The sequence below is a fragment of the Chelonoidis abingdonii genome, chromosome 2 (assembly GCF_003597395.2).
Source record: "Chelonoidis abingdonii isolate Lonesome George chromosome 2, CheloAbing_2.0, whole genome shotgun sequence".
NCBI lineage: Eukaryota > Metazoa > Chordata > Testudines > Testudinidae > Chelonoidis > Chelonoidis abingdonii.
In genome coordinates this window covers 11344100-11361425 of record NC_133770.1, presented here as the reverse complement: position 1 = coordinate 11361425, position 17326 = coordinate 11344100, and the positions used below count along the sequence as shown (strand labels likewise).

At 42.6% G+C, this 17326-nt stretch overlaps 1 protein-coding gene across 2 annotated transcripts in view; it reads left to right on the top strand.

The window, feature by feature from the left end:
* ADCYAP1R1 (ADCYAP receptor type I) overlaps nt 1-17326 on the top strand; it is a 201250-nt gene that overhangs the window by 39176 nt on the left and 144748 nt on the right. For both annotated transcript variants that reach the window (XM_075062169.1, XM_032796866.2), the window contains exon 2: nt 13016-13180. In XM_075062169.1, the coding sequence (XP_074918270.1) occupies nt 13130-13180 (51 nt within the window). In that variant the 5' untranslated portion in view covers nt 13016-13129. The remainder of the gene's footprint in view (nt 1-13015; nt 13181-17326) is intronic.

Here is a 17326-nt window from a genome sequence, read left to right as displayed (position 1 = left end):
AATCCTGATTTATACCTGGCCAGGCAAAAGGAGAATCAGGCCCATGGGCTTCTCCTTTCAGGTGTGATCTGGAGGGAAATAGCATTTTAGACTAGAGATGTGGAAGGTGCAAAAGTCTGTTTTGTGGAATTTTGTATGAAAGAGTTTGCTGGTTGAATGCATTTCCATGTCCCCTTTCCCCTACCATTTGGGCTTTCTTTGTTGTTTAATTGGCTGCAGGGGTGAAAGTGGGCCGGTATGGGCTGATATGCTGTACCAGTAAGAAGTGGCCACTGGTACTGACCCGTATGCAGCTGATGTTAAAGCGCTGCTGTGGCTGCGCTTTAAGGACCCTTTAATATCACTGCCCCTTTTTCCTCCTAGGGACCCTACCAGCAGTACTGCCGCCAACTGGGAGGGGGGGGGGGCTAAAAGGGGCAGTTGCCCCATGGCCCAGCAATTTAAAAGGGCCCAGGGCTCCTAGCCACTGCTACCACAGCAGTGGCCGGAGCCCCATTTAAATCGCCAGCAGAGCCTTGGGTGGTGTGGGCCAGGCAGCACGGATGGGCTGGCTGGGGAAGGCTGACCTTTAACTCCACCCCTTGCGCCCGAGCCTCTGCCTCTTCCACCTATGGCCTAGTCCCTTCTGGAGGCCTGGAGCCAATCTTCCGTATTGATAAGTTCTCTATGTTACTTTCACCCCGACTGGCTGTCTGTTTATATTATTTGTATTATGGTGGCAACTGGGGACCCCAATGAAATCAGTCTGTGTTGTTCTAGTACCTCCATGTACTAAGAGACGGACCTTGCCCCACAGAACTTGCAATCTAGATGGAGACAAGAACGAGAGGAAAGGAATATTATCATTCCCATTTTACAGATAGAGAATCGACTCACAGAGACTGTGACTTGCCCAAGGACATACATTCAGTCTGTGGCAAAGCTGGGAACTGAACCTAGATCTCCTGAGTCTCAGACTAGTGTCTTAACTCTTATTTATTTATCCTATTGTAGTAGCACCGAGCAACCCCACCCGTGGATCAAGTCCCCGTTGTGCTAGGTGTTGTACACACAAAGAACAAAAAGTTGGCCCCTTTCCCAAAAAGCTTATGACTAGCCTTTCTCATCAATGTGTTTTGTGACTGGAGATCTTGCCTCGAAAACCAGTATCTTTCTTGCATAGCTTGTTTCCCCCCCTGTTCTCCCTCCTTCTAAAACAACAGCACGTAATATCTCAGAAAGATCGAAGCAACTGAATGCAGCACCAGGCCTGTTCTGAGATGCATCTCTCTGATGCTGGAGCTCTCTAGGTTTCCAGGTCTCATGGCTGGGGATAATTTTCTTTACCAAGCAAGGCAACAGAAAAGGAAATATTCACCAAAGTCTGGTGAGCTTTAGCCTGTGAAAGCTTGCTTATTGTGGCACAGATTTGCTGGAGAGACTAACAGATCCTCATCTGGGACATCACTGTAGACTTGCCGAGTCTGCGCACTGAAAAAGAGGCAATTAGTTTCAGAAAGTCAGTGCAGATTGCATGGGGAAATAATAAGGACTCCAACATAGACAGCTAGCAAAGATCACTTGGCTCATCCAGTCTGAATCCCTCTTCAATTTTGCTGCAATTCTGACCATCTCTCTTGCTGGTTGCCCAAGTTACATGAGACTCTTTTATTTTTATATCAAATTCATGTGTGGTTTTTTCCCCTTCAGCTTCAAGCAGTTGTCCACTGGTTTCCACTTTCTCGGACAACAGATAACTCCTTTCCTTTGTTCATTTTGCTACCTTGATTTTATTGAAAGAGAGGGAGTCTTGGGAAAGGCATGGCCATTTGTGTCTAAGAGGCAGAATGCTCTGGTGTTGGGAGATGTGGGTTTTATTTCCAGTCTCTTACTCAATGCTGGATGAGTCCCTTAGGGCATATTCGTCAGAGGTGTTTCCCCCTTTGGTCTCAGCTGGCGTTGTTGATAGGTGATAAAGTTGTTAGTGTGTTGTTGAAAGCACTTCTGAAAAATCAGGTCTTTAACTTCTCAGCACTTCAGTTTGCACCTTTGATTCATGGCATAGTGATATTTTGATCAGATGGTCTAAGTAAGCATTTTTCTACCATATGTAAACCCAGTTTACTTAGTGCCTCCTCGTTATTTTTTCCTCCTAATCTATAGTTCTAATTTCCTGTGCTCATTCTTTTCCTCCAGCTTTTTTTTTCTGTATTCTTCCTAAGTTTTAGGGATCAGAGTTATGCTCGACATTCCAGGTATGTTGACAAATGAATGAGCCCCTTTTGATGGTACCACAAAAGAAACACAGATTTGTCTTGCAAATGTACCACTTCCCAGATAGCCTGTGCACACAGCTTGCTTACAGCTCAGTATCCTGACCCTCAGGCACCATTTGTGTATACAGAAGGGTAATCAGGTCTAATTGCATTCTTAAGGGGTCCTCAACCATTCAGACCATATAAAAAGAACAGGAGTACTTGTGGCACCTTAGAGAATAACAAATTTATTTCAGCATGAGCTTTCATGAGCTACAGCTCACTTCTTCGGATGCATAGAATAGAACACACAGACAGGAGATATTTATACATACAGAGAACATGAAAAGGTGGAAGTATGCATACCAACAGGAAGAGTCTAATCAATTGAGATGAGCTATCATCAGCAGGAGAAAAAAAACTTTTGAAGTGATAATTAAGATGACCCATAGAAGGTGTGAGGAGAACTTAACATAGGGAAATAGATTCAGTTTGAGTAATGACCCAACCATTTCCAGTCTCTGTTTAGGCCTGAGTTAATTGTGTCTAATTTGCATATTAATTCGAGTTCAGCAGTCTCTCTTTGGAGTCTGTTTTTGAAGTTTTTTTGTTGCAAAATTGCCACCTTCAAGTCTGTCACTGAGTGGTTAGAGAGGTTGAAGTGTTCTCCCACTGGTTTTTGAATGTTATGATTCCTGATGTCAGATTTGTGTCCATTTATTCTTTTGCGTAGAGACTGTCCGGTTTGGCCAATGTACATGGCAGAGGGGCATTGCTGGCACATGATGGCATATATCACGTTGGTAGATGTGCAGGTGAACGAGCCCCTGATGGCGTGGCTGATGTGATTAGGTCCTATGATGGTGTCACTTGAATAGATATGTGGACAGAGCTGGCATCGGGCTTTGTTGCAAGGATAAGTTCCTGGGTTAGTGTTTATGTTGTATGGTGTGCGGTTGCTGGTGAGTATTTGCTTCAGGTTACACACTACTGGGAACCTTACTGCCTAGCCGCCAGCAATAGACTCCACCATCCAACTGTGGTTTGTGAACGCTCCGTAAAATGCTGCTAGAGGAGAAGTACATTATTTTCTCTTAAAGGGGCCTTATGCAACTGTGTGACCATTATGTAAGGTTGCTTCAGGGCCATGAAGAGTGGCACTCTCACTACCTGGGTTTTGCATTTGATTTCTCTGTATAGTAATATTGGCTCTTTCACTATGGTGGCACATTGTAGCTTATGTTTTCATTGCACCATATGAACTGTGTGTTTCTGGTTCTAGAAGCTATGCAAGCAGAACACTTGCTCATAAAAACAACTGCCCACAGATAATGTATCATTAATTCTTTAGTTAGTTAACACATGTATGTCATGCCGGTAGGTGTGCATGGAGCTTTGCATAGCCATTAAAGAGACAGGTTTCAATTGTTACAAGTGACTGGTAATTTTTGGGTGCCTGAGTTAAGACACTGCAGGGACCTGCTTTTCAGAGGGTAGGTGCTGAGCACTTTTTGAAAATTCAGGCCCCTGGAAGCTGTTTTAGGGTGGGCTCCTGAAAACTGAGGTTCCCAAAATCACTAGCCTGGTAACTTAGAGAATGGTCCTGATCTAGAGGAATTTACAATGGCAAGGCTTTGAGAGGCTGGGGAAATACCCTAGGGCAAAGGAAGGCCTGGTAGCAGAGGGACATGAAATAAGGTAATGAGGATGCTATGTATTGTGTTACACATTGTGTTCCTTTCTTCTAAGCATTATTTTCATTAGGGGTGGTTCATGAATTTAGGATTCATCCTGTCCTGGGCCAGACCAGTGGCCAGGACCAGCTGCTTCAGAGGAAGGGGCAAGAGATTTGAGGGTAAAGCAGTAATAACTACATCACAATATTGACATAGGTCACTCCCATAAGGCTATGGTTCCTGGCCTTTTGGAGTAGCTGTATCAATGAACCAGGCCACTACTGTATTTCTTGTCCTGCCTCTACCTTCCTCACCTCACTAATGATGAAATTGGGTCTCGGTATCTGTACAATGGATCTTGCTTGCATGTTGCTCAGTTAAGCATGCTCCGGACTATGCATCTTAGACTCCTTCAGACTTGCACATACTCAGAGGGCTTGGGCCCTAAGTTCTCTTACAGAGTGAACATGCATAGCTGAAAAAAAGGAATGACTGGCGCTGGAGTCCAGCTTAGAGTTCATAAACATGGGCCAAAAGGTGCCTAAAGTGCCGACTCAAGGATCCTTCCCCACTCATTACGCTTCTCCAGGTTCAGCCAGGCACAATTGCAGTCCCTGCTGGCACACCTAGGGTAACTGAAAGGGGGTGGAAGGAGACAGATCTGTGACCCCACTAATCTCTTCCCTGACCAGCAGGCGTGGCCCTGAGGGGATGCAGCAGTGAATATGAACTCCCCTTCAGGCCAGTTTACCAAAGTTGCCTTTAGATTCACCTGGGTCTACACCACTCCTAGGATAGGTCAGAGTGTGATTTAAAACGAAAGGGTCGTGAGAGGATCTTGGCTCTGGAGCAAGCTATGCCCTGGTCAGAAATAACTCTTGTCTGTTGACTTTTAGGGTACACATCTATTTGCATTGGGTGTTAAAGAGGGTGGGACATGGTGAGGTTTACATCTGTGGAAGGTTGCGTGTCTTGTAGGGGGCTTCGCTCTGTTGGCTGTGGGATATAGATGGTTGGAATATTTTGAATCTTTTCATCAAAATTTTGAATTTCAACAATTTTCATGAAAAATTTGATCTATTTTCCAACATCTCCACTGTCTGAGGGCGTGGAAGAAGGGCTTCTAGAGTCTGTGATAGCTGCTCCTTCTTACAGAAATACAAAATAGGCACACTGCAGAACTAAGGGGGAGAAAATAGAACAAGGAAAAGAAATTCAAACAGCAGTTGCAAAACTTGGAGGTACCAGCTGTAGAACACACCCCACTGGCTGGAAAAGAGTTCTTTACAGTTTCCTTTTGTACTCCTAATACAGTACAGCAACTGAGTGTATTCTTACCTTTGTGATCTCATCAGGCGTATTAGTTAGAAAAGGACAACTACATCACAGATACTGCAAAAGGGTAATTAACCCATCCGTAAGGACAAAAGAAAAAGTCTCATTCTATTTTTATTTGCCTACTAATGCACCTTAAATACAATTTTATAAATATTTCCTTGCAATTGACTGTTCACATGCATTAGTTAAGAAAGTCGTGCCATTCCAACCGACTGAAGTTTTTTGAGGGTTGTTGACAGAATAATGGCATAAAAGAGAACTGATAGGTAGTGTAGTAGAAAAATTTCCTCTACACAGGAATTACTGAGTGGATTCTTTGGCCTATATTATGCAGGAAATCAGATAGACTAGTGTTTCCCAAGGTCCAGAGTATGCCTCTTCCTGGCAGGGTATATGGATAAACCTATTAATTATTCTCCTGTGACTTAGCTTTCATAAGTCTCTCTAGATGTTATGGTTATGAGGAAACACATGAAAACCTGACCCGCATATAATCAATGCATCTATGTCTGTCTGGGTTTGCAGAGTGTCTGAAGCATTGACTGAGAGGTGTGAAGTGCTCCATTGAGTATAATGGGTGCTAACTCAGATGTCATTGATGATGTTTTGAATGTCAACATTGTTAGCTATTTCACTGCTTATCCAAGCATGTAAGAAGGGAGAGGAAGTATCATATTATAAAGATCTATGGTCTCCACTCATCTTAGATAGACTTAACAAGAGATGGATGGGGATAAAAGGGTGGGATTTTAAATTTTTAAATTTTTAAATTTTGGGAAATGTTGGGCTAGGTGATCACAATAGTCCTTACAGGACTTACAGGTCTCTGAGATATAGTAGATTTGGACTTTATAAAAGCTTTGGATAAAGTCCTTTCTGAGAGTCTTCTCAGGAATCTTGTCATGAGATGAGGTGGAGTTTTGTTATAGGTTAGAAACTCTTTTTGAAACAAAGTGTTGGGAATAAATAGTGACTATTAAGCATGGCAAGCGGTTAAAAGCCAGTGTTTCGAGGAGCCAAAGTAGGTCTGCTATTGTCTATACTATTGAAAATCTGGAAGAGGGGGTGGATGGTCAAAAAATTGAGCCAGATTTTCAGCTGATGAAAACTCGGGGAGCTCCATCAAAGTCAGTAGTCAATTCAAGATCTGGCTCATTTAGAATAGTTATGTCTAGAGAGGATTTCTTGGAATATCTGAATAATTTTATAAATCGAGGGGACTAGGAAACACTATAGCTATTGTAGAGGGAACGCTGGGTAATGTGCATTTGAAGGAACAATTTGGACTACCCCTGCACTTATTGGGTTCCTAAATAACTGTAACCACTCAGGAAAAAGACCCACAGTAAGCATAATTGCAGACAGTTGAGTGAAAACATATTATAATGCCATTGCACAAAATGGAATGCAACGTTCAGTTTTGGTCACCATATCTCATGAAAAAGTATAGCACATGACCTGCCATTTGTCTGCACAAAACGCCTCTCAACAGATATCCTAAAGCACGTACAGGAGTACAGGTCCTATTGAAAGTCAATTGGATTTGTGCTCTTCACTCGCTTAGATGCTTTTGAAAACCCTGCTGAAACCTTGGCTATTTGACTAGAACTCCCGTGCTGTAACCCTTCCATCCCTGTGCTTCTGTAGCTAACGAAAGACATTGCCATCAGAAAATTTCACTCAAGGGCTTTGCTATTTAGGGATGTGTTACTGAAATGTCGGGTCCGCCTAGCTGAGATCCAGTGATAGCCAGACAGGGATAAGGAAAGGTTGCTTTATTCTGCAGAAGAAAGGCGAGTTCTATACCTTGGTACAAAAAAAACCTCTATTCCATACAGAAACCAAGAATCTTTTATACACACTCGCACACAGGCTTCAGTCGTGCTAGCATTTGATTGGTGGTTAGCAAACCCTGCACTTCTGCAATCTGCTCAGCAAAAACCGGATTAGACCAGCTTCAACTGGCTCAGGACCGATAAGGGAGGACCGTTCAAAAGTTCAGGCTACTGTGTCCGTGAGGTGTCCAATTTCCCCTAATGGTTGCCAGCTATTATAAGGCTACTAGCTGTTCGGGGGTTGCTGCTGACTGTCACAGATGGAATAAACAAAGGTGAATAAACAAACTGCATTTCTTTCATTTTTAAAAAAAGGCTCAGGGCTAAGTCCTCCACTAGCGTAAATCAGTCTAGCTCTATCAGTCCAGCAGATCGAGGGACGTGATCATTCCCCTCTATTCAACATTGGTGAGGCCTCATCTGGAGTACTGTATCCAGTTTTGTGCCCCACAGAACAAGAAGGATGTGGAAAATTGGAAAAAGTCCAGCAGAGGGCAACAAAAATGATTAGAGGGCTGGAGCACATGACTTATGAGGAGAGGCTGAGGGAACTGGGATTGTTTAGTCTGCAGAAGAGAAGAATGAGTAGGGATTTGATAGCTGCTTTCAACTACCTGAAAGGGGGTTCCAAAGAGGATGGATCTAGTCTGTTCTCAGTGGTAGCAGATGACAGAACAAGGAGTAATGGTCTCAAGTTGCAGTGGGGGAGGTTTAGGTTGGATATTAGGAAAAACTTTTTCATTAGGAGGGTGGTAAAGCACTGGAATGGGTTACCTAGGGAGGTGGTGGAATCTCCTTCCTTGGAGGTTTTTAAGGTCAGGCTTGACAAAGCCCTGGCTGGGATGATTTAGTTGGGGATTGGTCCTGCTTTGAGCAAGGGGTTAGACTAGATGACCTCCTGAGGTCCCTTCCAACCATAATATACTATGATTCATTTACTTCAGTAGAGCTAGGCTGATTTACACCTGCTGAGGATCTTGCTCCAAACTTTCAAACCCCACCAAGTAACTGCTGATAAAGATGATAGAGATGGATAAACCTATTATGTTGTCCTTCCCTGCTGCCTTACAAGATTGTCCTCTATTCTTTATTTTCTAGTGTCCAGTCTAGTTTACTAAGCAATTAGTCATCTACCACTTTCCCACTGGGTAACTCTTGTATAGTATAGCTGTTCTTGATATCAAGGCCTACTTGACGTTCAGTCTAAATACCCCAATATCACCCATCGTTGGAATAAGGTTCTGGAACAGTCGTCCAGTAGCAGGAGTGGAGGTTAACAACCTAAATGGTTTTAAGATGAAGCTTGATACATTTATTAATGGGATTAGATGACACAGTTGCCTGAGATTGTACCAGGAGGCCCCTTCCTGTCCTATATTCCTCAATACTCTTGTATTGCATTATAGCCACCTCTAACCAATTCTCTTCCTTCTCCTACACTTGTAGGTGGTTTCTGTAGACTTCTTTCGTTGTTGCTTAGCCAAGCAGCACATACTTGGTTGCTCTTTTAAAGATGTTCTCACCATAAGTGAGTTCCTGCAGCCCTCGCTTGACCTAAGAGAGAGTCTGGAGGGAATTTCCGAAGCTGCAGGCAACATACTCATGTGCTATGAGTTAGGAACCTCACCTCTGCTAGCCCCGATGATGGGATTGGTGTGGTTATACCCAGGGTATTTTAGTAGGGAACTAAGAAAAGCCACTGGGAAAACCAGTGGGTTTTCTTAGTTCTCCACTAAAACATCCTGGTTAAAACCATATCAGTCCCATCATCGGGGCTAGCAGAGGTGGGGTTCCTAATCAGAGAGAGAGAGAGAGAGAGAGACAAAGTGTCTGTTGAAGGTGAATAATTGAAACCCAGTCAATAATATATGCAGCCCCAGCTACCTCTTATACTATAAGCCATAACAAAGCAGATTGAAATACTTCAATAATTAGGAACCACAGGTTCAAATGTCAGCAGTAAATAAACTGAGAGCCATGGAGGTGAGTTTGCTTTTGTTACTCGGATGAGACCTAGATAACAGTTTGTGTCTGCTGTACACGGACATGGAAAAATCCCATTAACTCATGGTCCTGTCAGAGTAGGATTGTTCCAGGTAATGTATTAGAATTCCCTCCATTGCTTTGTCCAGTGCATTTTTCACTGGTTTAAGCAATGGTGCTTTCACAGATTATTTTGGAGGAAATGATTCCAATCTCAATAGACCTCATTTGGATTTTTTTTCCTAGTATTCATCCCACTGCTTTAGCTAAACAATCCCTCTCACTCCTTAGTTTTTACCCCTGGTGATACTTCCAGACCATCACCACATATGAGCCCCTCTAGTCATCATTTGGCCAAACTAAGCTTTTTTTAGTCGCTCCTTGTGTATTAGTCACTCCACCCTCTGTTGGTGTTTCTCTTCCATGAATTTCTTCTGCTTAATCAATGAGATTGAGTTGCCCAGACATTCACATGGTATTCATTTCACCAGGATTTACTTGATGTGCTCTTTGTATCTGAACTTTACAATGTTATTAATACTATTTGTAGAGCTATTATTTTATTTATCTATTTGTATTATAGTAGAAACTAGACCCTCCAATTTTGATCAGGGCCCAGTTGTGCCAGGTACCATACATGACCAGAGTAAGAAATATTCCTTGCCTTGAAGAGTTTACAAGAGTAGGCAAGACAGACAGATAGTGGGAGAAAGATGGGGAACTGAAGCAAATTGAGATTAAATGACACAGGAAATTTACAGCAAAACTGAGAATTGAACCAACATGTCCCAAGTCTGTTTAGTGGCTTAATCACAAGACCATCCTCCTCTTTGTCTCACTCTGATCTTGTTTGTTCCAGTCCAGCCAAGAAAGGCAAATATTGCTTTGGTATCAATCCGACAGCCTGTCCACCCTAAAAATGACACTCCCAACACTGACACCCCTTCTACTGATCTTAAAATCATTTAAATAAAACAAAACTCCGAAACCCTATCCCAAGGAGAGTTGTGACCCTGTAAAGGGAGAAGTTCCAGAGACTCCATAATGTCCACTAAGGTAAGGTCTTCACTATTTCTCGGGATTTTACAGGAAGGGTGCATTAGGCACTGTGGTGAGGGGTGTCATTAGAAAACTTAAGGTAGATAAATGGATTTCTATGTGTCTATGAGGTTGCCCATCACCGTGATATCTGAGTGCCAGTCTAAATGCTGATCCTGGTCACTATAGTTATGATATCACTGTCATCTCTATATTTTTCTGCACGATTGTTTTCCAGATGTCCCTCTTTCCATCATATTGGTTTCTCATTTTTGAAATAGAGATACTCAATATATATTTCCAAGAAGGGGAATGAAAACATCCATTTCTCTTATAAATGGAGTGTGCATTATGGAAATGTTTGAGTTGAATGTCTTCCGGAGATTAAGTTAAGCGTGTGCTGCTATGTTGTTTTCCTTCCTACCATGGGTTCCCTATGGAAGAATGTAAGCAGAGATCAGTTCTAGCCATTAACCGGGGTTTCAGACAGGAGGCCTTTACAAAGAGTGACTGGTGTGTAGTTTTTTTGCTTGCCTTGTTGTAGACTCCTACTGTATATTAAAAAAAAAAAGTCAAAGGCAGGGGAAAAATAGACAATTAAATAAAGCTGAAAAATGGTCACGTGTAGAGATGTGAAAATAGATTTTTTTGGCTCACTGGCTGTATCAAAAAATCAAAAAACATTGTTTCAGGTCACTGAACAAAATATTTTGTTTAACCCAAAACAAAATGTTTCATTTAGCTTTAGAGGTTTAACCTTTAAAATAAATCAATAAAACTGAAGAAAAAGTTCGAAAAGAAATCATTTTGAATTAAAAAAAGAGTTCATTCTGAAAAAGTCAAAATGAAACTTCAGTTGTTCTGGAAAAATGTTTATAGATTTTTCGTATCAAAACAACTTGATGAATTTTATACCAATTTGTGTATTTCTGTCAACACGGTTTGCATTTTCAGTGACTTCTTATTGAATTTAACATGTGTGAGCTTCCACCCATGTGGATTCAGTTGCAGAATCGGGGCCTTGGGTCATGAGAAACTGAAAGTTGTCCTTGTCTAATGCCTAGGTGATTAGATTTGGAAGTCTCGATGCAGTTTGAGATGGTCAGGTTTCCATGTCTTGCTTGCACAAAAACCTAGCCACTTTGTTGGCCTTCTCTGCAGAGAGGCCAGGGAATGGAGAACAAACACTGCTACCATAGGACTGTAGGGAAATTTTCCACTATCTGTGAGAAGCATGGTGTGGTGCTACATAGAAGGCTCCAGCTTCTAGCAGTGTTGGTTCATCATCTCTTTAAAATAATTACAATAATAGAGTCCTGATGGCCATTATTTTAACACAGAGCGTCCATCCATCCATCCATCCATCCATCCATCCATCATGTAACTAGCATATTTCTAATGCATGCATTACCATGGTGACTAAACGCCAGGCAGATGAGTAAGTCATCAGCTGGTCTTCAATCTTCTCCCACTCTTTCTTCCCAATATCCCTCATGTCTTGCAGTAAGGGGGTAGAGATCCATCTCCATACCCTTCTCTGGGCTTCTCTGCCAAGGCTGCCCACAGGAGAACCAATTACCTGCTAACAATCTGAAATCCAGTCTGAGCCATTGCCTCTGCCTGGCTCCCATGTACACAGGCTTCTTTTAATGGAGTGACTCTTATTTTCCACCTCCTCACCGCTAAATGTCAGGATGTCCTCCTTGGCTCAGGCCTTATCCTCTGTCCTCCTTGGCTCAGGCCTTATCTGTCCTCCTTGGCTCAGGCCTTATCTCTCTCTTATTATTTGATAAAACATCAGGAAGACAGTGCAGAAGTAATTAAATTCAGAACCTGAGCAGAGAGCGAGGTGAAGGCGGGAGGGAAGAGAGGGAGGAGGGTGAGTATGGAGAGGTTTTTGTGAATCATTTTTCCTCCTCCATTTAGTGGAGGCCTGGACTGAGATGACTAATGTAGAAGGAGAGGGTTTTCTTTTTTTTTTAATGAAAGGCTCTCAGCTTCCTGAATGCTGATATCTTGCCAGCAAGCTGCAGTCAAGGTTGAAATTGGAAGGAATATTGAACAGCCCTCGATTGGAGAGTTATTTCATATTTGTCTTTGTCATTTATTTATTTATCTTGTTGCTTGCAACCCGTCTCCCTCCCCATCTTCCTTTTATTTCTCCGTTTACTAGACTTAGCCCACACTTTTTGCTGCATTCTTTTCTTTTGTAACAATAACTGTTTTTTCCCCACAACATGTATGATTCTGGTATTCATTTTTGAATTCTCTTTCCTTTTTTCTCCCATCATGTATATGGTTTTTGTGTTATCTTCAATCCCTCTGTTAGATTTTCCCTTTTTCCCCCCTCTTTTTTTGGTCATGTTAGTGAATGGTATGCCAAACTGAGAGCCCAGGGAAATTGTGTCTCCCATATATCTTCGGAGAACTAGGGCCAGTTTCCCAGCTGCTGTCAGTTGACATGGCTGGTGATGACTTCACTGGATCTAAGAGTCCAGCCCCTTAATTCAGCTCAAGAAGTGAAAGTTCCCCAGTACGTCCATCAGGGGACTCAGTCCAGTCCTTGGGTAGTTCAGTGTTCATGCCCCTTCAGTCCCTGGCCTTGTGCCAGTTGTTACATTCAGTCCCTTTACTTTTCTTTGGAGGTGTTTAGCTTTTATCATTTACATTGTTTCAATAGTGCCTTTGTTCCAGATTATCGATAGCACAATAGTGTCCATGCACCCTCCCCCATTCAAGGATCAGGACCCTGTTGTACTAGGATCTGTACGCACAAGTAACATGATGTTGACTCTTGACTTACTCAGCTCACAATCTAGGTAGTGTAACCTCTGTTCCAGGCCTGTTCCTTTTTCCCACAACTCCTCTTCTTATTTCTCATTATTATAATTCTCATACTGTTTCGTTGCAGAGACCTGAGCTGAGTCTTGAAGACAGCGACACTGGGATCGGCAGATGGTGTGTGCTTGAGCCACAAGACCAGCTCTAAGTTGCTACAGATTGGCTACGTATCTATTAGGAGAAGATGGCCATCTCCTTGAAGATCTGCTTCTTCACTCTTGTGCTCCTGCCTCTGGTATGGAATCCCAGGAACAATGGGTGCATGTCTCTGTAATGGTGTACTGCAGGTGCATGTTTTTTAAATGCATGGGGTTGTCAGCCCACACTAGGAGAAGGGCCTGTTGCTGACAATGGTTGATGGTGCTCCAGCTTCCCCCTTAGCTACTATTAAACCACTTTCAGTGTCTAGGACAGATGGAGGTAGAATGATGCTCACCGCCCTTTTTGAAATGAGAAGAAGGCAGGGTCATAAAGGAACATGGTCAGGGTTAAAACAGCAGCCAAAATTGCCAAGTGCCACTCGTGTTTTTGGAGGTCTCCATTTTTGGATGCCCAACTTGAGACAACATAAAAAGGGGCCTGCTTTTTAGAAAGTGCTGAAAACCATGACTTTAAGGTGTGTCAAGCTGGGCACCCAAAGGCACTAGTCACTTTTTTAAGACTCTTGAGCTATATTTAAGAATTATAGGTATCACAAGATCTGTAGGCGAAAGATGCTCGGTAAGGATGTAGCTGCAGCAGATTACTTACAGCTGTATCTGTAGCAAATTACTAACAGATACTGCCACACTGCTTCATGCATTTCAGTTCAGCTCTTTACTAGAGTAGTGACTTCTCGGGGTTTCTCAGAAAACATTACATAGAGCGAGCCCTGGGATATATTGCGTTTAAACCCTGAATCCCAGCCTTATTAATAGCTCCCAGTAACTTTTGAATACAGAATGCTACACAATTGCTTAGATATTTACATTTTAATGCACCCAGACAAGCTAAGCATTGTAAAAGGCTACTTAAAATAAGATTATGTAATGCATTAAACAATAGCTATTTGATCCAGGAGTTTGACTATTTTTCGTATAGACATTTTGCTGCTATACGATGGATTTACAACATCTGGATCACAAGGTACAGCACACAGCATACCATTTATACTCCTTTATTTAAACACATGTAGATGTACATTCTTTCGCCTCAGGTCTTCTTCAGAGATTACTTTCACACTCCCAAATGTAGAGTTTATCAGCTGGATTCTTTGGATTGGAATGAAAACTGTAGTATCCTCCAAAAATTTGGCATAGTGAGCAAACACAAAAGTTTGCTCTGTGAATTCTTCTAGCTAGAAGCACTCAACCCTCTTGATTGTTGGCTAGTTCATCTGGTCAGATAGGAAGTCTTCCTTATAGACAAAACACTACAGGTTTGAAATCCAGATGTGACAGCAGCCATGTCCTCTTGGCTGATAAACTGACCTTTAGCAGTAGAGCCTGATGGGAATGCTCAGTGTTTCCCCTCTGCTTGAATTTTCTGCTCTCTGAGCTGTCATTAGCTCAGCTCCGAGGTTAATGTTATATGAGTTATATAGAATTGTCTGCCTTTAATGGTGGTTTCTATGCTGACTTCAAGCAGATACTGAGCCTGCTTATTATCTACCAGCTCTTCTTTTCTTGATTCTCCTGTTCACCTCTAGCTGTGCTTCCTACCTTTGTGTCTGCACAGATTTCAGCAAGGCTCTTCCTCTTTTTCACTGCTGCTCTCTGGACTTAAAGACAAAGTGCTAATTTCTAAAAGCATATGGATTATATGTGCAACATATTATTATTATATCCTATATAGTATTGTATTTGGGCAGGAGGAAGAATTCCTTACCTGAATTTCTAATATCAGCTTGGTTGCTGCCCTTAGACAAAGGGAGTTGTTGGCAGCACAAGTTATTTTCTCAAATAAGCAGTAAGATATTGGTGACTAGTAAATATAAGATGTTAACAAAAATAGAGATGGGCCATAGTCCCTCTTGGATCCAGAATTCAGTTTCTTCTCCTTATGTGTTAGTGTCCGTGGGAGTTCATATATGAGTTTAAATTCAGACTGTTGGAGGCAGGCATCATTTGGACAATCCTGGTTTCTGGTTTGGGAAACAGGAAAGCCATGCTAGTGGCATCCACCAGATACTGAAACAACACATTTCACTTTCTGTTCCAATGTAAATTAACTTGGATTCTCCAAAGTCCAACTGGCTGGGATAGATAGGTGAAACAAGATAGCACACTAGAAGAACATCAGATTATGGGGAGATTATCTAGAAACTCACCACTCTCTCCTCCCATGCTGTATCATGGGCATTGGACTGGATATGAACTACAATTCTAAAGATGAAAGAATCTATATTCAGCTGCAAAGCTCCAGAGCAAGGCAAATTTCACTTTGATTCCTTGTTAGTGTGGGTACAGGAATCACGTGGGCCCTGAAAGTTTCAAAAGAGTGATTAAATGGTGAGCATGCTGTTGTCACTTAATGCTCTCTTACACCTTACCTCTCTTTCTATAAGAAACTAGGGTCAATTCCCATTCACTTCAGCAGAGGTCAGGATTTATTCCCAGGTTCTCAAAAACTGAGCATTAGTCACTTTTTGAACTTGTCCCAATAGTGGTCGTATTTTTAAAATCATAAATGATTAAGGGCTTTTCTACACCAGCGTTTTTCAACCTTTTTTTCATTTGCAGACCGCTAAAAAATTTCAGATGGAGGCACGGACCCCTTTGGATATCTGAGACATAGTCTGTGGATCCCAGGGGTCTGCAGACCTCAAGTTGAAAACTGCAGTTCTATGGTAACAACAACCTTTTGCAGACCCCTTAGACATATTCTGTAGACCCACAGGGGTCCACAGAGCCCAGGTTGAAAACCACTGGTCTACATGGTATGTTACTGCTCACTAGCTGGGGTGTAAATTCAGGAGCACACCAGCGGGTCATGCACTAACTGGCCCATGTGTACTCTGCTGACATGGGCTAAAAGTTCCCTACGTTAGCACGTGCCAGCAATGTCCACATGGGCCAGCTGGTATGCAACATCCCATGTGGCGTGCACGAATGCATCATGTCACTTGAATGAAAAGAAAATGACCTCTCTTTCCTGCATGTTTTCTCGAGTGTGGAAATCAGCATGGTAACTTTTTTTTTTTTTTTTTAAAAGAAAATTAACAGCAAGAATGGAATAAGCTCCAATACATGCTATTACAATGCCACCGTGGAACACTGCACCGTTAGCTTAATGACTTTGCAGGACAAAAAAATCTGTGTCACGGGTTAGTGTCTATAACCAGAAAAGGAGTTCCACATATTTGAAAGTAAAGAAACTCCCTGGCTTGAGATTCAGCCCAGCACTGTGACCTCTTGTGACCAAAAGGCATTTTTGGTGAAATCTTGGCTCCAGTGAAGTCAATGAGAGTTCTGCTCTTCACATCAGTGGGGCTAGGATTTCACATGCAGCGCTGGAATTGCTCTCCTGGCCAGATGCTTACCAGGCTGCTGTTTGGGGCCCAATGCACTAGACCTGTGTGCTCTCAAGCATTCCTTCCACACAGCAGGCAGCAGCCTTGTATTTCCCTTTGGCCTTCATGGCATGAATCCTTGGTACAGTTGGGGCTCTACAGCTCAGCTGCCCCATGCCCCTAGGACCAGTGCTGAAGCCCCAAGATATGCCAGTCATTTTTCCAGAGCTCGAATCTTGTGGGAACTCTGGGTTTGCAGTTCCCCTTTTAGGGATGTGGGATAGTAGAAAAAGCACAAATAAACAGGGTTTGTAAGGGTTTCCAAATGCAATTACTTTTTACTTCGATATCCTGAGAAATACACATTTTAGGCAAAACAATGAAATACCAATATACATTTCCCAGCGTCAGGTTTTTGAACATTCCTGAGTTGTCATGGTATAATTCCCCACTCTGAACCTTAGATCCAAAAGATGGGGTACCAGCATGAATTCCTCTCAGTTTAATTACCAGCTTAGAACCTGTAGCGCTGCCACCAACCAGGAATTCCAGTGCCTGGTACACTCTGGTCCCCCCAAAACTTTGCCCAGGGAACCCCAAGACCCAGATCCTCTGGATCTTAACACAGGGAAAGTAAACCCTTTCCCCCACCGTTGCCTCTCCCAGGCTTCCCCTCCCTGGGTTACCCTGGAAGATCACTGTGATTCAAACTCCTTAACTCTTTATAACAGAAAAAGGAAAATGCACCTTCCCCCCTCCTTTTCTCTCCCCTCGCCAGACTCTCCCTGTGAGAGAGACAGTAATCCTGACACAGAGAGAAATTACCCTTTCTCTCCCCCTTCCCTCCTTTCTCCCCACCAATTCCCTGGTGAATCAGACCCCGTTCCGTCT